Source organism: Lycorma delicatula, chromosome 6, assembly GCF_047948215.1.
Source record: "Lycorma delicatula isolate Av1 chromosome 6, ASM4794821v1, whole genome shotgun sequence".
In the NCBI taxonomy this organism is placed as follows: domain Eukaryota; kingdom Metazoa; phylum Arthropoda; class Insecta; order Hemiptera; family Fulgoridae; genus Lycorma; species Lycorma delicatula.
In genome coordinates, this window is record NC_134460.1 from 110,186,179 (window position 1) to 110,209,862 (window position 23,684).

A 23,684-nucleotide genomic window follows, 5' to 3' on the forward strand; every position below is an offset into this window, starting at 1 on the left:
GCGTTGCATCATAAATTTAATCTACCCAGAAACATCCGTGGTGTCTTGTGCAATGATAATGAAATTTTAACCCGGTTGTTTTTATTTCTTCGAAGTGCTGGGTTAATGCAAAAAATTTAATATTGTTGCGTATATTTTTTAATGCTGGAAGAGTTTTTAATAAGTTTCTTTTTTTCTGAGTTTTTGATTTTTTTTTTTTTTATCCGATTAGGAGCCTTTTACACTCCTTATCGGAATTTGTTAAATTTTATATAGTTATTTTTTATTTTTAATATTTTAAAGACTGTCTGTGATATTAGTTGTAAGATTTTAGTAATGTTAGTTTTATGTTTTATTTCAACTTTTTAATTTTTATTTTTAACCTAGTTTTAATTGTATAATTTGTGTTAGTTCTAAGTTTTATTTCATTTTGTTATTTTAGTTTTAAGTTTTATATTAGATCTTTTATGGTTTTTAGTTTTTTTTTAGTCTTTTGTTATCCAAGAATGGGCCCTTTACACCCATCTTGGACTTTGTAAAATTCTATTTACTTTGATCTTATATTAGTTTTTACCTTTGATATTAGTTGTAAGTTTTATTCATCTTTTAGAATAGTTTTAAAACATTTAATTTTCTATATAAAAAAAGGATCCGGGCGATGATAACGCACAAGCGTTTTTCGCCCTCAAAAAAAAAAAAAAAAAAATATAGTTTATTTAATTTGGTATTAACTTTTTCAATTAACTAAAACCGGATGTTTGTATATTGAAAACCAATCTCCAAAGAGAGTTTCACTTAAAATTAATTTTTTTCAAGTCATTCTATTTATTAAATTATTTAGCTAAAATATCGTAATCTTAATTTCTAGATTAGTTGTACCATCATTTATTTAAAATGTTTTGATTTTCAGCAGCTGCCAAATAATATAATTTTCTATACTAATTTATTATTACAGAGACACCACCACCTGCCTATAGTCCCCCTGAAGACAGTCAACATGCACCTTCTCCTCCAGCAGACTCGGCTGCTATGGAAACTGGTTCTATATCTGAAGTAGCACCAGTATCATATCAGGTAAAATTTAGATACTATCTTTTTACAGTTTTATTCACTTTCGAGATTTTGCTTGGTGTACCATTTGCATTGTATTACTTATACTTAACGTGCTGAGTTCTTTTTTATAGTTAGTAAGAATTAATTAGCTGAAATTTTTGATGTTATAATTATCATTTTGTACAATTATGGCCTTATAGCTTAAGTTTTTTCCTAGAAGAAATTTAAAAAGAGGGTTTGTTAAATTTCTTTTTTGTTTGCAAGAATTTTCCTACATTACAATGAAATTTTGTGGGAAAAAATAAAATTACTAAATAGTATTGGCCATTAAAAATAATGCTTAATTTAACAACATGGCTCATGTGCAAGGATCACCATTAATCTATAATATAAAGCAATCTATAATTTTGTTACATACTATCTGCCAAATATTCTGTTCAGTGCTAATAAAGCAACAATATTTTGGGGCCGTAATGGAATTTTGTTGATTTCATGTAACATTAGAAGCTAATTATGAAATTCTGAAGCAGTTTTAGAAATCAATCCAAAACTAACAAAGTGTCTTACAAAAACTATTGTTCTTTCATGTTACCATCTGCGGCCCCACTCTATGGGTCCATGAAGTTTTCTTGAACAGTTCCAAGTGAAAGAGTCAGTCATCCTTCTGGGCATGGTCTTCTCACCTTGTGATTACAATCTCTTCAGCAAGATAATTCTGCGACTGACTATCCAGAGCTTTAAAACCTATGAGGATATCATGTTTAAAGGTTAATAAAAATAAAAGTGGATGGGGTCCTAGTGTAAGGGTTCTTTGAGAAGGCTTGCAAAAAGTGGTGTCGTAGTAGTATGAGTGTGGGAATTTGGGTACTTATTGTTTGATTAATGTAAATGATTTATATAATGACATATTTTTTTAAAAATTGTTTATTACTGTTATTATTTTATTAATAAGTGAAATTTAAATTTTTAAATAGTCCTGACATTCATTAATTTAAGGCCTATTTCAGAAATTACAATTTGTTAAAAAAATCTTGGTTGTTTTTGAAATATAATATTTTCTGTTATAATGTGTAAATTGGTTTACTTGGTATGTCTCCCTCCATGACCCCATTCGGTCACCCTAAAGCATAAAAACTGAATGTCTGTGCCACCAACAGCTAATGAGCCTCACTAAAACAGTTTAGCAACCAGTGTCCTAAATAGCTCTTAGAGCTTACCTAACAGCGTGACTGGACTAAGCGTGGTGCCACACACCACTGGCTTATGTGTCCCAACTGCTCACTTCTCATATATTTAGTAAAATGGGTAGGCGCACCCCGTCAAGTACTAAAAATATATACGACATCCATAAATTAAAATTTATTTTGTCAAGACAGCAATTTGCTGCCACGCGTAGGTTAGCTTCCCACAGCAGTGCGTTAGGAGTCTTTCCCTTAAGTAAACTACTGATGTCGGTTGAACATAGCAACCGCATCAAGGAACTCCCACACGGCCCAACAATGCAGCTCTCACCTCATTAACTTGCCACTTGTGAGTGGCCAATTTTCCCCTTGACCTCTAAGTTCCAGGGTGGCCTGGTCTCTGGCCCCCCCAAGAGCAGGGCAGTCAAACATCAGGTGATCATTTGTCTGGACCTCCTCACAGATGCACAGCTCATCAGCTGCCAGGCGGAACCAAAACAGATACTGGTTCAAATTAACATGTTTGGTGAGCACCTGGGCACCCGTTGCCTTTAAAAATGAACTCAAGGCATACCATCCCCCCCAGATCCTGTATAAACTTGTACAGGAATCTTCCCATAGTTGTAGTGTCCCATTCCAGCTGCCATATTTCCATCACAAGGATCTGCAGCCTCTTCTGTAGGCGGGAGATGGTCAACTGAACTAAATTTAGATCTGGTGCATTGTGATCACCATTCCATTCTGGTACTGGCTCGAAACTGCATCCCAAATACCTCGGCCTCCTGGCCTCTTTGTAATCTCTACATGGCTGGCCGAACTTTCACCACCAAATTGATTGGGAGAGCCTTTCCCAATACGGTGGTAGCCTCATAGGAGGTTGTTTTAAAAACACCAGTGCATACAATTAAGGCTCTGTGCTGGGCACTCCTTAAATTTTCAACAAGTGCCTTATTCATATCCACTCTATGCGCCCAAACGGACGCTGCGTAAGAGATCATGCTTTTGAAGACATCTCAGTACACCATGTACATTTGATGGCCAGACAACCCATAATCCTTCCAGGCAATCCTCCTAAGTTTGTGCATCACAGAGACAGCGTCCGCCGCTACTTGCCTAAAGTGGTTGCTAAAACAACAACTTCTCATCAAACAAAACATCTAGGTACTTATGAACTCTCACTCGGCTGATTACACAGCCTTTATACTTAATGTGGGGGTTTCGACCGTACGATAATTTGTCTGCACCGTTGAGAAGCATAAACTTCGTTTTGGGCACAGAAATCTTTAAATTTTGAATGTCCATCCAGCCCTCTGCGATCGACAAAGCTGCTTGCGCTTGATCTTTCAGCTGCAGTTGTGAATTACCATGAATTAAAAGGAGACAGTCATCGGCGAAACTCTGGGCTGTGACCCCTTCTGGGAATGTCAATCCCAGAAACCCGTCAAATATCAGGTTCCACAACAGGGGACTGAGAACGGAACCCTGCGGGCTTCCCCTGGTGACGGATTTTTCCACAGCTAGGTGTATATCTTTAAACAGAGCCGTACGATTAGACAAATAATCACATACTATGGCCTGCAGGGCTATGGGAACATTGCGGTGTTCCGACACATAGAGGATAGAACTGCAACACAAGGAAGGAAATTCTGTCTCTATGTCTATAAAAATTGCCAAAACATATTTTCAGTCGGCGCTTTCCACTTGGCAAGAGCATTTAAGATGCAATCCTCAGTGCCATCCCCTTTCATGAAGCCATACTGGCCTCAATTTAGAAAAATGCTCTCCCAGAGCCGTTTTACAACCAGCCTTTCAAGCAACTTGCCGATTACTGGCAAGAAGCTGATGGGCCGATAACTGCCTACTTCACTAGGCGCCTAACCTGGTTTTAAGAGCACTCTCACTAAAACCACTTTCCAACAAGTCAGGAAGCAGCCCCAGCTGAGGCACCCCTTGAACAGCCTGCTAAACGGCTCTCTTATGACAGGCAGCAGATGGTAGAATATATCCAGATCAAGTTGGTCAACCCCCAGTACCTTTTTCAGTACCATTTTAGTGCCATTTGAGAAACCACTTGGTCCCATAGTACATGCAGGTTATGGTCACCACCACCACCACCAAGCCTGCATCGAACACTGAACAGCACATACAATGGCTTTGGTCGGTAACACAAGTTTGCGAGCTGCCAGGAGCTGCGCTGCAACTTGCACATGGAGAGTCTTGCCATAACTTGAGTCTGGCTTCCTTGATGGCATGAACATACTCATTACGGATGCACCGGTAGATCTGCAGATGCTCAGTGCACACGTCATCAACGATAATCCTTGTTAGGGGGTGACGCTGGTATCTTCTCCTTGTGGACTTAACTCTGCACGAATCACACTAAGGTCAGAGGACCACCACTTTTTCTCAGGTTTCTGCCTGCGTTTAACAGACAGCTCCTCAGAAGCAGTGGTCATGATGGCTCCAGACACTCCCAGATCCTACATTACCTTAAGTAGTGGACTGACCACTACCTAAGGTAATGTCCATTGGCCGAGGCCGTTGTAGGAACCTATCACAGCCAGTCTTGATGGCCCGGCCAAATTATTCAGCCATCAATTTCACCTCCTCTCTGTGCTCCATGCGCCATTCCAACTCCTGCAAGGCAGCCGCATATATATAATGTGTAAAATAAAACAATTCTTTTGGTCTATATAAAGTTAATCATTATTTTTAGTACTTTATTTGGAGCAAAATTCAATTAACAGGTGTATCAGCAATAATGAAACAAGCAATTCTATTAATTTTAAAAAAAATTTTGTTGAAAACAGGTGGTTTGTATGGGACCCACCATTTTGCATGAGTATAAAATGGTACTACTTCAATGTCGCGTTTGAATTCATTTTTGAAGTCGCAGTTGTTACTAATTGTATCATTTATAAATTGATACAAGGTAACAACAAAAAAGTAACAATAACAGAATTTAGGAGGGTAAAGTAAATTGTTTTTGGTAAGTAAACCAAACCCACCGGGTTGGTCTAGTGGTGAACGCGTCTTCCCAAATCAGCTGATTTGGAAGTCGAGAGTTCCAGCGTTCAAGTCCTTGTAAAGCCAGATATTTTTACACGGATTTGAACATAGATCGTGGATACCGGTGTTCTTTGGTGGTTGGGTTTCAATTAATCACACATCTCAGGAATGGTCGAACTGAGAATGTACAAGACTACACTTCATTTACACCCATACATATCATCCTCATTCATCCTCTGAAGAATTATCTTAACGGTAGTTACCGAAGGCTAAACGGGGGGAAAAAAAAAAAGGTGGCTTGTACGGGAATAAAAGATTGGTCTTTCTAGCAGGAATGTGGCAATCAGAGGTGGATTTGTAAAATAATGTGTTAGAGTTAGTTACACTAACTCTGCTCTTAAATTTCTTGTAACAGAACAACATACTTTCCCAGCAGTCACATTAGATTTTTGTAAGAGATGTGTTTTTAATAATATCAGTTAAAAATTTTAATAATGTCAAAAAATAATGATATTTATAAAATCCAATTACATTGATCACATTGCACATAATTTTGGCAGATTATTCAGGAATTTATAGATTATATATTTATTTATTTATTAATAGTTAATAATCATAATCAGAATGATGTAATTTCTCCAATTTTTGTTTTATTTTCAAAAACATGTTATTTCAGGAACCACCATATTGGGCTAGTATTGCATATTATGAATTAAACTGCAGGGTAGGTGAGGTGTTCCATTGTCAGGCGCACTCCATCATTGTTGATGGTTTCACAAATCCTAGTAACAACCTTAACAGATTTTGTCTTGGGCAGCTCTCCAATGTAAATCGAAATTCTACTATAGAAAATACTCGAAGACATATAGGGAAAGGTATGTGAATTTATTTATAATTTTTTTTATACTGTATGAAATTTACCCTTAGAAACCAGTTGGTTGATATCCACCTCAGAGTTGTCATTTTTATTTCGAAAGACCTAATGATTAAAAAAGAAAATCAGATTTATAACAGTAGTGAATATTGTGGTACAGAATCACACACACAATGCTGTACTTAACATACACACCAGACAATAGAAACATTTATACGGTAGGCAGATAAAGTCAGCTGAATCAAACTTTGGCAACATTTTAATATCAAATAATTATTTTTGAAAACACTTCTTAAAATAGTTGTATAGCAGTATGCTGCTTCTACCTTTTATGTAGAAGGTTCTGGATTCAAATCTGGTCAGGTTTGGCATCAGGGGCATATCCAACTCAAAACAGGGGTGGCTTTCTTAATTTAACTTCTTTTATGGGGGAAGGATAGTCCATGAGGGGGGTGCCGTACAATAATGTAAAATAACAAAAAGGAAGAATAAAATATTTGTTGTAAAAAAAACTAATTTTGTAACAATAGGTTGTGAGGATTAGATGGAAATTGTCTAACTACACCTTCAACTAATTGCTCCTTGATAACAACAAGGTGATAACCTTGTCGGTGAATACGTAAGGGGATAGTCAATTCAAAATAATTATTTTTTTTATGGAAGAAACATAATACAATAAACAGCTATTCTTTGCCAGAAATATCTATAGGTTGTCAGCAAAAATGCTGTAAACGCAAGTTTTTTTAAACCCTTGTGTTCCCTGATTATATTGTCACATGGGTCAATTATTTATTTTGGACGATAGGTGATTGATATGACGCATTTTTTGGTCCATGGTGAAAAATGGTTTTTTAGTTGTGAATAACCTGCTTCGATGTGTAATTTGCATAAGTTGATAATTACGCCTTCATCCAGATTTTTGCCTCAGTAAGCTAAATCATGTTTGCTGGTAAAAAATGACACAAGAAACAATTGAGGACGCTACTTGTTTTTTTCTATTAATTTTTTTGAAGATTGGTGAAGTTGAAGTTGGATGTCTACTGGAACGTCCTCCATGATCGATTTTGCAAATTCCATTGCAGTATGGTGTCCCTGGGACTGTACATGTGCTTTGCAATAATTGTGTACGTCTTGTACTTAGTGAAAGGTCTGATGGAAAAAGAACCCCTACTACCTCTCATCATTCTGGCTGACAGCGGAAACAATACACAATATTTACAGAAAGGACTTTTGAGTCACCTTGAATAAGTTAGCTATGTGGTTCCAGCCACTGGTGCCGGAATTTCTTTTTGTGTTTGGCATCTGCCACAAATTATAGTTCTTTGAAGGTACCTAGACATTTTCCAAGAGACTTTTTTCTTATCAACTGGCATAGTGCTCGGCAGACCAGAAAATTTTCCAATATCATCTTCATGACAATCATTGTCTTCAATTTAATTTTCACTGTATTGCACCTTGGTTTAAATCATAGAAGAAGGCCCCGCAGTCACATTGTTTAGACCAGAAGGTGGTTGTATTTACTTGTCTCATCTTCATTTCTGCTGCTGGTATTTTTTTCATTTTAAATTCACTGAAAAAAAAATAAATCTAATTTGACCAAATGGTGATGTGGATGCGGATGTAGCATTTCACTGCATTGATTTGACAAGGAAGGTTCTAATTGACATTTTGTCAAAATTAAGTTTTATTATATGATATATGACTGTACTAGTTGGGCTTAATTAAAAAATATGAATCTTACGATTGTAAAATTAAAAATGTGTGGAAGAATCATCAGTAGAAAGTTTATCAGACAAGGAGATTTTTTAAAAACCACTTTTTGGGCTTAGGGTCTCCCAAAACGTATATTTCCATATACCCAATTTGTCATAAGGTAGTTAAATAAGTGTTTCCTTTCTTTACTGATGAATTCAAGATAAACTAGAAACAAGCCAATTTTACTGATATAAAAACCAAGCAGTTGTCAAAAGCAATGTTGGTAATTAGGCCATGTTTTGAATTATTTTTAATTGTTTAACAATGATTACTAAGAACATAACAAAAATTTTAAATTTAAATATAAAACTGCTTTATTTTATGTTGAAAGATCAAAAAGAATCCCCTAGTGGTGTAACACTAGCAAACAGAAAAATAACCAAAAAATGAAGAATAACAAATTTTAGGTTATTTGCTTTTATAGCAAGAACCGCGCTTATGTAAATTTATGGTTCATATAAATTAAATAAAAGCATGTAATATACATCACAGTAGGCTACTTACTAAAAAATGTTCTAATATCCATTCATTATGTAATAAAGTGAGTGGCAGGTGGCCAGCATGAAAATACAAACTTGAAATTGCATGTACTACTTACCCGCTTGTGTGGAAGTAACAAATGCATTGACTAACCAAAATTGCATGCGCTCTTTATACTTGTTGAATGGCTTCTGGAATATTCCCATCATGTTGTGAAATGATACTTGATGAGACTGTTCTAGAAAACTCTTGTTGCCGCAAGTAAGATGGCACCAGCATATGACAGTAGTTCTTAAATCTTCTCACAGATGGTGTGAGTGTGTCTATTTTGTAATGAGTTTCTTTCAAAATGTTGTTTAATTTAGATTTAAAAAAATGTGTTATTTATGTATTTTTCTGTTTTATTCTTATTTTTGAATCAGCTGCACCTCTGTATTTGTCATTGTTGGTTTTCTGTACAGTTTGAAAATATTTTTTTTTTTATATATTCAGTTGAAATGTTAAATTTATAGTTAATTAGGTTCATATGTTTGTAATTTTTCACTATATTTAGAGTGAAGTAGGACAGTGTTATTTCATTCATTAGTTTATAAACAAACATTGTGTAAATGTTTTCCATTTTATCATTTGTTAAATAATGTATTTTATAATTTCAGGTGTACATCTTTATTATGTTGGTGGTGAGGTTTATGCAGAATGCTTATCAGACAGTGCCATATTTGTACAGTCAAGAAATTGTAACCATCATCATGGTTTTCATCCTAGTACAGTTTGTAAAATACCTGCTGGATGTTCGCTTAAGATATTTAATAACCAAGAATTTGCTCAGCTCCTTTCACAGAGTGTTAATCATGGTTTTGAAGCTGTTTATGAATTAACAAAGATGTGTACTATTAGGTAATCCAAAATAAATTATAAATTTTTTTTTGTACATTGATGTATTCTATAAATGCTTATATACATTTTCATGTAAACAAGGCTATACAATATTTTCATGTAAAATAGTACTTTATCGGTTAGTTATATACTTATGTTTTCTATAAATTTATTGATTCATCAAGAACACACTCAGATCATGTTTTTTTATAAAGATTATACTTTTTTAGAATAAAATATTAATTCACCAATTTATAAAGAAGAAAAAATAAGATAACTAAAATATTATAAATTTCATTATGCATTTAATGAAAACCAAAACTGACAATAATCATGATTATTTTGGATTATATAATATAATTTTTTAAGTAACTTTTTACAATGAATATTGAAAAAAATCTTCTATGTGTAAGGGACATTTACATATTAAAATGGTAGTTCTTTTACTGCTGTAGATAGTTTATTTGAATAGCTTAATGCCATATATTTGTTTGACTTAATTTACTCTGATCTAGTGTAAGATTAATTCTGCTTCTTCTAATATGATGTGTTCATTATTTGTTCTGAAAAAATTAACATTTTTTCACATATGAATGAACTATATATAGCATCAAAATTTGTAGTTTAGCAAATAGGGACATACTATGAGTTCTATGAGGCATTTTGTATTTTTGACAGCTGTTTTCTGCTGTCTAAATAGCCATATTGTACAAGATTTTTGATCCCGTACCAGCACTCTACATCTCAAAAAGAAACATGCATAATTAGTAGTTACCTAAGACATCTTATGTCACATTATCTTGCATTTTTCATGTGCAGTACTAATCCTTTGTAATTTATTTGGTGCTTGATTGACATGATCCTTTCAGTCAAGACTTTGACCTAAGATCATACCCAACAATTTTATTTAGTTAATTCCTTTATGTAAGCATCAGTTTATTGATAATCTAAAGCTTATTTCTGAATTTCTATGTTGAATACTGTTTTAATTCGTACCTAATTCCGGCTGGTCTGGATTAGGTAGCACGACATTCGTATAATGCAGCCATAGGATGTTTGTTGAAAAGTCTGTTATTAATATGGGCAGGAAAAGCCCATATATTTGCTGCATATCTTAGCAAAAGGATCTCTCTTCTATAATGTAGTGGCAGTATTTCAGCTTCAGACATTAGACTAGTCGCCGGACTTGTGCGGAAAGCGCCTGTCGCATGTCTTATTCCGTTATTGTGAATTACATCTAACTGTCTTAGATGCGACTTCCTAGAGGATGAATATACAATACATCCGTAGTCTAGTTTCGATTGAACCAATGCCTTATACAGTCTCAACAATATCTCTTTATCTGAGCCCCAATTAATATTCGATAAACATTTGATAATGTTTAGGGCCTTTTTGCATCTAACACTCAAGTCCTGTATGTGTAATCCCCATGTAAGGGATTTATCCAATACTAGTCCTAAAAATCTGACATTGTCTTTATATTGTATTGGATCATTGCCAATTCTCAAAGTAGGACTTTGATGAGGAATTCTCTTCCTGCAGAAGTGTACATAGCACGTTTTTTCTGGTGAAAATTGGAATCCATTATTCCTCACAACTTCATTTAAGGCGTCGATCGCCCGTTGCAATTTGTATTTCACCATAGCAGTCTTGTTGCTGGCATACACAATTGCCAAATCATCAACATAGACGCTTTTGCTGATTTCTACTGGAATGGCTAATATCAATTTATTAATGGCGATCATAAACAAGGTATCGCTCAACGGCGAACCGTGTGGTATGCCATTACCCAAGATTTTTGTAGATGAATATTCGTTGTTGACACGTACTTGGAAAGTACGGTCATTCATATAGTTGCTCAATAAGATTGGCAGCTTGTCACTAATGCCCCATTCATGTATCTGGAGCATTATACCATGATGCCAGGTCATATCGAAAGCCTTCTGAAGATCAAAGAAGACTCCGACACAATGTTCCCTTGTAATAAAGCTGTTATATATAACGTTCTCTAAGTTGATCATTTGATCGATCAGTGGTAGAATGGTATTGTCGAAAACCTGCCTGATGTGGTGATATCAGGTTTTCTTTTTCCAAAACCCAGACGAGTCTAGTATTAATCATTTTTTATAGTATTTTTCCCATAGCACACGTCAAGGAAATAGGACGGTAGCTATTGGGATCTGTTAAATTTTTATTTTTCTTTGGTACTGGAACAACGTGAGCTTTTTTCCACTGCTGCGGGTACATTCCATTCCACCGTATTTGATTATAAGGTTCTAATAATCTGCGTTTTGCAGTGGTATTCAGCTGCCTGATCATATTATAATGGATTTCATCCGGACCAGCAGCTGTGTTGCCTGGTTTCTCCAACACTTTCGCAAATTCTTCCATTTTAAATGGTACATTATAAGAGTAATTATACTCAGTTCTGAAGTTTAGTAGACCTTCAAGTTCTTCCTTTTTCATTTGAAAATCTTCTTCGTAGTTGGCCGTTTTTCTGGCCTTCTCAAAGTGATTGGATAATATCTCTGCGATTTCGTTTGGAGTGTCCTTAATATCATCTTCATCTTGAAGGCTAGTTATGGGGGTTGCCCACAGATCGCCTTCACTTTCCTCCAAACATCCGATGCAGAAGTAGCTCTATCAATGGATGACACGTATTGTTGCCAGGATCGTTTCTTCGAATCTATCATAAGACGTCTTGCATACGCCCTGTATTTTTTAAAGGCAATAAGATTCTCTGTGGTTGGACGTTTCTTAAAGGCGTTATACGCTCTTTTCTTTCTTTTAATAGCTTCATTAATTTCATCGTTCTACCATGGAACGGTTTTCTTTGTAAGTTTCCTAGATGTTTTGGGAATAAACCTCGATGCCGACTCAAGTATTGCATTTGTTATAGCGTCGACATCGTCTCCGATAACTCCAGTTGTTTCAGGGAGTATCGTTCTAGCTGTGAAGTTCGTCCAATCTGCCTTTTCAAACAACCATCTTTTAGAGATGGGATATATTTTTCTTGTAATATCAGTAATAATTTTCACCGGGAAATGATTGCTTCCATGCAAATCTTCTAAAACATGGAAGGTGTACCTCGGTGCTATCAATCTGCTTATAAGTGCAAGATCAATACAGGATGTCGATCCATCTCTGGCATTGAAAAAGGTTCCTGACCCGTCGTTTAAAAGAAAAAGTTCAGAATTCATCAGGAACCTTTTCAGTTCTCTTCCGTGGGGATCTACTCGATCTGATCCCCAAAGAGAATTATGAGCATTAAAGTCACCCGACAGTAAAACAGGTGGGGGAAACTCAGAAATTAGTCTTGCTATGTCATCCTTATTCCAATCAAAATTCGGCAAGTATATGCTGCAGACAGTGACCTGAAGCGGACGCTTCATTCTAACGGCGACTGCTTGTAGGTTTGTGTTTAGAACAACCGCTTCGGTGGTAGCTCTGGTCGATGTTAATATGGCTATTCCACCTCTAACTCTTACATTTGGCGGTTGATCTCGCCGAAATATATCGAATCCTTTTAATTTAAAATTTTCATTTGGGCTGTAATGCGTTTCTTGCAGACATACAAATCGGGTCTACATTATGTACCAAGCGTTAGAGCTCGTGGATGTTTGAAAAACATCCATTGATGTTCCATTGTACAATCGACTTGCTAATTTTAATTAAATTATTGTCTGGGTTTGCCTTTCAGCCACCCTTTTTTTCTCCATCTTACAAACAGCATCGTGTTTGTGGAAAAGGTCGTTGCCCGTAAAGCTTCCGGTCTCCGAATCTGAGACCACCGAAGCCGCCGACGATGACGGGCATGGATCGGCACCGGTTACAGGCGCCGATTGTGGGGCGGCAATCTGGCCTACCCTAGACATGGGGGTTGCACCGGTCACCGCCTTATGAAGGGGGGGGACACTCGTCCCCCCTGTGAATTTTTTTGTGGCCTCTGAGGCTTAGAGGCCACCTCAGTTGAAAGAGGCTTGGGAGCCTCAAAAACAGATTCTGTAGGTATCACCTTTTCCTTGCCATCAAGAATCTCACTGAGACGGACTTGGCATTCTTCTTTGGCGTCCGTTTTCTTCAGAACAAGAGCAACTTTTGGTGTTTTATCTTCAGGAGGCTGTACTATATCAGGAGGCTTTATATGATCTTTACTATTGAAAGCTTTCATTTTATTGTCAATAATTCTTTCAATCATGTTAGCCAAAGTCTGAGCAAGTATACTTTCATCGACAGCAACTGGAGCAGGAACAGGAACGGCAGCCGCAGCCTGAGCATAAGTTGTTGTTGCTCTAGGCTTGCGGGCGTTAACAATCTTTTTTGCTTCGAAGTAGCTGATCTTTTGCAGGGTTTTTACTTCCTGCACAGCTACCTCGTCTTTGTAGATATGACAGTTCCTGGATCTACAAGAATGCGTTCCTTTACAATTGATGCATGTAGGAGGTTCTTTGCATGGCTCTCCCTCATGCAACTCATCGCCACACACGCATATTTGTGGTCTCTCACATATGAGAGCGGTATGGCCAAAACTTTGGCATTTAAAGTATCTCATTGGCTGCGGGACAAATGCCCGCACATCCCACCGATGTATTCCCGCTCTTACTTTTTCCGGCAAAGTAGGCCGGTTAAATGTGAGAACATGAGATGCTGAAGGAAGGACTTCGCCATTCCTTCTCATGTTCAGTCGGCGACACTCTATTACTCCTTGAGCTGCCAGTTCTTCTACAATCTCTTGCTCCAAACAATTTAAAAGATCCCGACAGACCACAATACCCCTTGAGGTGTTGAGTGTGCCATGGGGATCAACACGTACAGCCAAATCTCTCCTATTTTTTTCAACCTTAGGATCTTCTGAGACTGTATATCATTTACAGTCTCTACATGAAGTCCCGTGAAAGTTTTCCTAATTTCCTTAACAGGGCCTCCAGCACATTTATTTATTTCTCGAGCGATGGGGAAAGGACTCACCTTCGAGAAATTACCTTCTTCCTTAGTGATGACTAAATATTTCGGCTTTGGAATGTTACTCTTGAAAAAAGCTTTCTGCAAGCTTTTTCTAGCCTCAACTTCTATTCTGCGTGATTCTGCACTCTTTTGGCGTTTCGCCTCAGGCGAAACGGCCGGTTCTAGACGAGTTTACGTGAACCCTCTGCCACGTTTGATTGTTCAATATTCATAAACGGTTAGTAGCCCTGGCTACTCCAGTTATATAAACGGTTAGTAGCCCTGGAGGTCCGATCCAGTACTCCGGTGGAACCGGCATATGTCCTGGCAGAGAGCGGATGCGCAATCTCTGCACTGACTCCAGGCTCCTACTCACCGAAGCTTTCAGAGCTCCCATGCACCGACATACATGGGCACCATTGCTACATGCTTGCCATCGCAGGGGGTATGTGGACAACGGAAGGGTCTCCGTTACACCTGCAATAACATTGACCCTGGCCGCCACATCGCCAGCTCTAAGTTTGGTATGTGTCCACTTCCTAATCAATTAATTGTTCATATCCTGCAGGTAGCCGAAAAATCCAAACCATGTGTGGACCTGAAGGTGGAATCAGGTCAAAAGAAAATATCCGAGGAATTTACTCGGAGCCCCGTTAGCCAGCTATATGTATTGTACTTAAGTACAGCTGTTTCCGCCATGGACGTGGAACGTAGATGTTGTGTTCGGGACGTGGGGATTACCTACCACAGGGAAAAAATGTTATTATCTTCAAAATTACAATATTTGATTGTAAATTAAAAACTCTTGGCACAATTGAATGAAATAAACCTATACTTGTTTTAATCTGTATTATTTTTAGGGACAAGCACTATTTTAATTTTTTTTTCAATCTAGTAAGGAAGTACCTCTGATTGTTTAGTTCAGTCCATCTACATTAAGACATTGTCACTAGACCTTAGGCTTTTATGGACAAGATACCTGTATCAAATGTAAACAATATAAACTTAAAACCACCTTTAACAACTGAAACTGTATCTAAGAAACATGTAGTTATTTTGTGGTGTTTTTAACAATATTTTGTATCCTATCAGTAAAAAATACATTAAATTTATCTGCTTACACTGATAATTTCTTATTCCTATTTCTATCATTAGAAAACTTTTTAATTAAAGACCAAACAGTTTTATTACTGTGTTACGTACAATTTTGTTGTTATACTTAAATTTTGCCTGTTTAATTTTATATTATAATTTTTAGCCAAAGAAACCTTTGTAGAAATGTAGGCCCTACATTTAATCTTTTAAGGAATTGTAGTATATAAACTTATTTAAATATTAAGTAAACAAAATTACAAAGATACAATTAAGAATTGTTCTCTAAAAAATTAATATCTTCAACCCGTACAAGTTTAAACTTTTAACAAATATCACTAATAGATATAGGTAATGACAATTTTTTTATTTCATGAGGGTGCTTCTTCAAGTCTTCAGTGATGCCAAAACTAGACTTGGATGATCTTTTTCTGTTCGCTTCTGAAACCTTTGATACATTTTCCATTTCATTAGCACTGTATAAAACAGGTGTCTGATGAATTTCAGCCAGTATAGTATATTATATTAAAAAAAAAATGCAGTCACCAGTGACTAGCTAGCTCTATTCTCTATAAAAAGTTGCAATTCATATGTAAATCTCAAACATGTTTATAAAATGATGAACACGCTTCCCACAGATTTGTAATTTTGTGAATTTATTGAATGCTAATTTAAAGGTAGTCCTTGTGGCTTCTTTCTTTATTTTTGGATAACTTCAAATTTTGTTTGTACTTTACTATTTTACTGCAGCTTGTTTTATTCTAAAATGTAAGTCAATAACATGAAGTGGTTGCATTTCAATAACTTTCTGATGAACTGTAAATCTCGTGATATTAATTTTATAAATATCAAAAGAAATTTTATTGCCTTTTTCCTACAACTCTTCAAGTTAACTTGAATAAAGTATCAATAAATTTTTTTTTTACAGTAAGTGCATGTTTTCATCACTTATTTACATCTTCACTTAATTATTACATGTTAATACTGTTTTAATTTGTGTGTTGCAGGATGTCATTTGTTAAGGGTTGGGGTGCTGAATATCACAGACAAGATGTTACAAGTACACCATGTTGGATAGAAATACATTTGCATGGTCCTTTACAGTGGCTGGATAAAGTTCTCACACAAATGGGTTCACCTCACAATCCTATCTCATCTGTATCATAAAAAAATATAATAGTTAATATTTCATATTATGTTGAGTAATTTAATGGTTTGTAATATTTTTTTACTTTTTGTGAATGTATATTCTGTAATTTCTATGCAAGTGCAGTAACTCATTTGCAGCATTACAGGGTTGAATTCTTCTTGTAATGACATTTGTTAAAATTTTGTACTTGTAATGATATTATTTCTTGAATATATTATTACTTTTTTATCCCCACGATAAAATATCTAGAACAGCCATGTGTTGACCATTTGCTGCACCATAATTTGGAATGCTGCAATAATTCTGAGAGCCTTAGAAATGATTTGAAGCCTTATGTCAAGTGGCAGATTAGGATTCTTTATAATGATCATTTTTATTTTTTTTTGTTTCCAAAAATAAACGAGAAAGTGTGTAGTGCAAATTACACTTCTTTGTAGGTATGAATCATCTAACATTCAGAGTTTGACAGCATTAGTAATGAATGCATGGCACAAAACATGTGACTCACCATTTATGACAGATGTACAGTATGTGCATAGTATTGATGATTTTTATGCTGTTTGTGTTTCATATTTACTGTAATTTTGTTAAATTTAATTTCTGAAATTCTGTTGAGTGCTTTTAGTATTGGTATCAAGAAGAGTTCTTGACCTGATTTGACAGCACAAATTTAAATAGCGTAGGTAGATCTGCTCAAGTAATGTTATAATTTATTTTGCAACAAGAGGAAAGTATGATAAGAGATATTTTTGCTGCAATATTATTTCATGATTTCCAAACCTGTAAACTATATCTTTAGTTATGATTATTGTTTTGTTTTTTCACTAAATGAACACACACACAATAGTGGACTGTATAACATTTTTATTGTAGTGAATACTAAGACATTGTAATACTATGTAACATTTAAGTATTTAAGATATTGTAACATTTTAACACTATGAATGCTTAAGACGGCACAGACATCCTTCTTTCACAATATCTCACCACGCACTGAACTACGCACCAAAGAATCCCCACTACCTCACACTCACACATCAACATACATCAGCATGCTGCACTGTTCTCGGCCGACCACGCTTAGCCTTGCAGCGATGACGTGCCAAGAACGACACAAAAAAAGATGAAAAATGAATGATTTTAAATGTTTTATAAAAATGATTACTGAAATTTAATTTTGTTAGGTTTTTTGAAGGATCTTATTAAGTGAACTGAAATACGCTAAGAAATTTAAATGTTTGAATAGGTTTAAATTTTATTCGTGTAATTTGCCTTAAAAATAATAATTTTAATGTTGGGATTCATTCACCCTTTGATGCCGGCCGGACGCTCGCTACATCATGAAGGGTAGTCATCTTCATACGCATTCGACTCTCTGCTGCGTTGTTCCTCTTCCGCCATTCACAGCATCCCCGGTCGCCGATAATGGCCGGATCCTGCTCCTTCCAAGTCCAGAGAGAGAGTGCTAGACCGTCTCCTTCCGAGTCCTGAGTGAGAATGCCTTTTCTACTCGCTTACTAGCCAGCTGGAGAAAAAATAATTACCTTCCCCTTCCAACAAACAAAGCTTATTATGTTACAGCTCGCATGCACGAGAACGTCAACATTTTAACACTAACACAATGTCACATAATTACATACAAGTTACAATGTCAATAAAACGTTACTTATATTACATCTAATACAATTGAACATAAGTTACATACAAGTTATAATTACATCTAATACAATTGAACATAAGTTACATACAAGTTACAATTTAGCTTTATTTTTTATTCATGAGGTTTGACACGCCTCAACGCACAAACACACGAACGATACCAAACAATTATGATTAGTGCAGTTATTAAAAACAAAAAATGTGATCAAATGTCATGTAAGTTCCAATAGCTACCTTACATTGAATACAGTTGTGAAAGTAATATTGCAGACTCTTAATTGGGGTTTGTTTAACCCTTTGCAGCACACAAATAGATTTTTTAAATATTTTTTCAATTAAGAGTCTGCAATATTACTTTCACAACTGTATTCAATGTAAGGTACCTATTGGAACTTACATGACATCTGACCACATTTTTTGTTTTTAATAACTGCACTAATCATAATTGTTTGGTATCGTTCGTGTGTTTTAACTTTATCATTTTATTGCAATATATAACAGCCAAATAAGTTAAAAAATATTTTTTATATCTTTATGATAAATTTTACGTTTTACAGGGGTGGTTCTCTCATCGGACCACTGTGGCTACTTAACTCGTATTTCAAGTATGTAATATTGAAACATATTTCAGTTGTACAGGATATACATTGAAACAATAAAAAAATATAAATGAATAGTAAAATATTGTAATATAAAATGTAATTTGTATTGGCATAAAATATCCCCAAAATTAAATGTCATTTTTATATAAAAATAAGTTATAAAGTAAAGTTCAACCAGCAAATTTACAGTCTGTGGTAATCCACAAAACAATTTTTTTTTGTCTGACAAACAAAGTCCAACACTACATATTTCGCATCTCCAGTATGTACGATGTGGATTTCTTTTGTACTGCAGTGAACGCACCTCCTTTTTGTAGGTGCACAATAGCATAAGCAGGTTTTCTGTCAGTCGAACTTCCAATGGAACATTGGTTTTACATTTTTTCAGTAACGGTTGTTTTCTTTCTCTACCTGGACTTTCTTTCCCCCCACTTCTTGATACCAACAAATGTATGATAGCAATCTTAAATTCTTTCAAGGATAAACATCGTCCTTCGCTATTAATTTTAAAAAGAATGAAACTATTTACAATACACACATCCAAAAAGTGAAAGAAGATGCGATGCCACCACTTCTTACTCCGTCACTGAATCTCATCGTATTTCTTCAACATATCCGCTTTATCTACATAACCCATATGACAGTTGTAATCCCGAAATGTGGAGGACATGGAAATAGCTTTTTTGTACCATCCTGTTGTTTTCTAGTCACATTGGTGATTTGCCTGGGATCGTGATAATTAGAAATGAAAAAAATAGGCTTGTTGTCCTTCCATTTAACTATCGAAATGCCTGGCGTTCTTGACCTCCAGTCACTGTCACCCCGTTGTTTTAGTCTACTGTCAATAATAGCTTTTGGTAAATGTTTTCTGTCCTTGCGGATAGTTCCACAGGCTTGGATCTTTTGGCCTTGTAGATCTTTCATTAGGTCTACTGAACTAAAAAACTTATCAAAATAAACCTTATGATTGTAGCCAGCTGTTGATTAGTTGAAGTTTGAATAAGTAGATGAATCCATATTGAGTTTATGTAGTATTTATTCATTTGTAGAATACATTTTTGATTAGATATATTTGGTAGTCTTGTTTGTTGTAATTTGATTTCAGTTTAGTAAAACACATTGAATATTAATAATACATATAATATTTTGAGTATTTGAAGTATATTGAATAGAATTAATGTAAATGATTGATTGAATTACTTAATACATTGTATGCTACCGTTCCACTACATATCATCTTGTGTACTGAGTCTAGAATCGAATCAGCTGAGCTTTAGCATTGAGAAAAAGAATTTCAACTATCAAGGCTGCCATTACAATATTTTAAATAAGAAGAAAACATGATATTAAAACTTAACACAAACTATATTTGATGTCAAATCCTTCACGACTCTAGCACCAAGGCTCTTCTCAATAACATTTTTATTTTTGCCTGTATATATCTGAAATTCACAGATATAGCCTGTCTGGTCCGCTCGCATCCAAACTTTGTAATCCCTTTTTATGGGTTTTAGTGGCATAAACTGTTTGAGACTTTTGAGCGACCTTTGAATTTAATTATCGATTCATCAATAGACTGAAATTCCTTGGGGTTATAACTACCAAGAAATGTTTCTGATATTGTATCTAAAAAAGAACGTATTTTATAAAGTTTGTCAAATCCAAGGTAACCATGTTTTTTTGGCATTGTCTGGTTATTGTTCAGTTGAAGATATGTCAAAAGCCACCCAAATCTGTTTACCTATATTGCTGTAGCAATAAAAGTATCTCGTAAAGCAGAGTCAGATGACCAGTAGTCCCTATAGCTGGATGATCTTTTTATGTCCATCAAAATGTTTAACCCCAGAAATATTTTAATTTCTTTTGCATTTGTTGGTATATAATTGCAAGCTCCCTCTTTTTGTTGGGTGCAATACAAATTTGTTTGATATACGATATGATCAATTAATGTATCAGGAAAGAGAATTGAAAAATATTCAATTGGTGTAGCGATATTATTAGGAACTGTAGGTGTTAGTGTTTAAAACATGGTCCCACAGCAGAACCACTGTGCTGGTTGCAGTGAATTAAGAAAAAAAGGTGATACCGTTGTGGAACCGTTATGCTGTAAAAGGTTAACATATTTTTAATTGACCACATTTTTTTGTTTTTTAATACCTGCACTAACCATAATCATAACTAAAGATCTAGTTTACAAATTTGGAATAAACATGGGTGAACTTTAATGATATGTAGGTTGGAGTAAGTTACACTGGGGTGGTAGGTCTCAACATCTTGTTTTCTTCTGGTCATCAAAACTTTGTCTATTAACAGTTGAAATTTTTAAGTAATCGCTTATGAATGGAAAAATTTTGTGTGTTTTAATTTGTAATTGTATTTATAATAGAAGATAAAAGAATTAAAATTCTTTTTATTTTGACAAATTTTAAGCAGGTTTTTCATATTACATTATAACCTTAAAGTAGGCCTTTATATATATTATTTTTAGATTTATGTTCATGGTAAGTTACCATCTACATACAGATCGTATACATCAAATTTTTCTACATTAATAATATCATTGAAAACATTGAAACTTACAATAAATAAACATTTAAAATTGTGTACACACTTATTAATCTGATCATAAAAGATTTAAAAACAAAACTAATAATAAAATAAATAATCTGTGTGGAATTTGTAGAATTAAATTTAAAGATTGTGATGGTATTTATGTAGGAAAAACAAATAAATCCTTTAAAATTAGATTTCTTGAACAGTAAAGAAATTACAAAAATAATTAACATTAAGGCTGGGAAGGTCAGAATACTTGGAAGGAAAAGAATTGTCGTCTTTCTCTGTGCATGGATTGAAATAGAAAATTAAAATCAAACTTTGGGTGACATTTCACTGGCCAAAGGAATATTTTTAGATTTAAGTTATAAAATTCTGTATTCCTGATAACCACTAATGGAGTCTTAATTTTGAACAAGGTCTCTTTGATTGCCATGTTCATGTGGTGCTTCTGAACTTTAGTTTGTTTTCCATTTTTCTAGACCTTTAATAGATTTGACATCCTTGGTTCCTGGCACCTGCCTAATAATATCATCTGAACTGTAAAATTCTTGAACCATAAATATAGTATGAAATAGAATACACTGTTGTAGATTTATCAAATATTTTTTCTGCCACTTAAAGAAAATTCTCATAAACAAGCTTTCACATTACTGCTCTTTTTACATGGACTGGAAGGTAACGCTTTTTTAATTCTGGTAACAAGTCTTCCCAACGAAAAGTGGGTAGTTAAATGATTCCATCTTTGAAACAGTGTCTTTGGTAGAAGTTTGTTTAATCTTTAGTCTGGCCTTTCTGTTAACCTCCCTAAGTTATATTGCTGACAATGTTTTTTCCATCTTCATTTTTTCTTGCCTCTCCTTATCTATGGTTCTCTTTTTTGTTTATTAGTTTTCATATTTGTTTTTAACTTACTTACTTAAGTTTTTTGTGAAAATTTTTCAAAAAAAAATTAAATTAAGTCCTATAAAATGCAACAAGAGTACATAAATTAAAGGTAGCCTAATGTTAATTTGGGCTCAAAATAAGGATAATACTGACAAGAACATGCTACAATTTCCAACAGTAAAGACCTATTAAGTAAAATCAGTAAATTGAAAAACTGTCACAGGTGGGACAGCTAAACTACTATTGAAATTCAAGAGTAAGCTCTGTGTATGTTAAAAACATAAACACAGTATTTTCCTGACGTATATGTTAACTTACCATGAACATAATCCAAATATAATATTATATAAAGGCTTACTTTAAGGTTGTAAAAACCTGCTTACAAATTGTCATAGGTAAACAGAAAAAGGATTGTAAAAATCTCTTAGCATTTAATTTCAGTTATTGTAAGTTAATTTTACTCAAGTAGTCACTTTTACATTATAACAAACTAAATGTCACTTTCACATTATTTGACTTATTTGTAAATAAATGTTGAGTTGTGCTATTGTGAATTGTATTTCATGCTGCTGTAAAATTTAACTCTTGAATAAAGTAGCGCTGTCACTACATTATTTCATTCATTACATTATACACTCATGTAAATGTGATGATTATGTACACATGTTTTTGTCAAATTTCATATATTTTATCTATTTCATACATCAAAATGCAACACAAACAGTTTTTATTAATTTTTTTATTATTTTAACAATGAATGTGCTGACTGAGTTATTGAGTATGTTTATATCTTTTAGTTTATTTAAAATACAATTTCATTGAATATAATTGTGTAATTATTATTGATTATATTATTTTTACTATTATAATTTGTATACTGTTGTATATAAAAAGATGTTTGTATGTATGTATGTATGTGTATGTATGAAAGACTCGAATAAAAATTTTGTAATCAAATATGATTTTTTTTTTAAAATGACTGAAAGAAATTGTATAATTTTAATTGAGTGAAATATATTTTTCATCATTATAAGAGAAATTTTAAACAAAATGTTATAAATTTGTAAAATCCTGTTTGTTATAATTATTGTATATTTTAAGTGCTGTGTGCTCAGATAGAATTATAAAATATTTATGAATTTGTGCAAGATTTTTTATGCACTTTTTTAAACCTTTCCTAAGGACACCCTGATCTACATAAAAAAATTTGTAATTGTGAAGGGTTGTCTTTTGGAATATGCCAATGATTTATTCTAAGCTTGAATGGACCACAATAAATTTACTGTGTCCGGAGATAAATTTCAGGAAAAGAGAGTTAACTGAAGTAATATGGTGTAAAAAATGAGTGCTATTACGAGTTATGTTCAAAGATTTCAGGGTTCTTCCTGATTTTATCCTTTCATAATCTATTTAAACTACAACATTTATGCTAGAGTTTACAGTTTGACCTTCAGGTCAAAATTAGTATTGAATGAAATCTTTGATCTAACTTAACACTTTTGTGCCCTTGGAAAACCTTTTTCTATCCATTGTGAAGATAATTTTATTTTTGAAATTATAGCCATAAACCTTATCATCTTTATGATGTA

The 23,684-nt window shown here is 34.3% G+C and overlaps 1 protein-coding gene across 2 annotated transcripts in view; it reads left to right on the forward strand.

The window, feature by feature from the left end:
• Mad (mothers against decapentaplegic homolog 1) overlaps positions 1–23,245 on the forward strand; it is a 42,172-nt gene extending 18,927 nt beyond the window's left edge. For both annotated transcript variants that reach the window (XM_075368313.1, XM_075368314.1), the window contains exons 5-8: positions 935–1,053; positions 5,899–6,097; positions 8,988–9,228; positions 16,251–23,245. In XM_075368313.1, coding sequence (XP_075224428.1) covers positions 935–1,053; positions 5,899–6,097; positions 8,988–9,228; positions 16,251–16,410 — 719 coding nt within the window. In that variant the 3' untranslated portion in view covers positions 16,411–23,245. The remainder of the gene's footprint in view (positions 1–934; positions 1,054–5,898; positions 6,098–8,987; positions 9,229–16,250) is intronic.
• Positions 23,246–23,684: the final 439 nt, after the last annotated feature.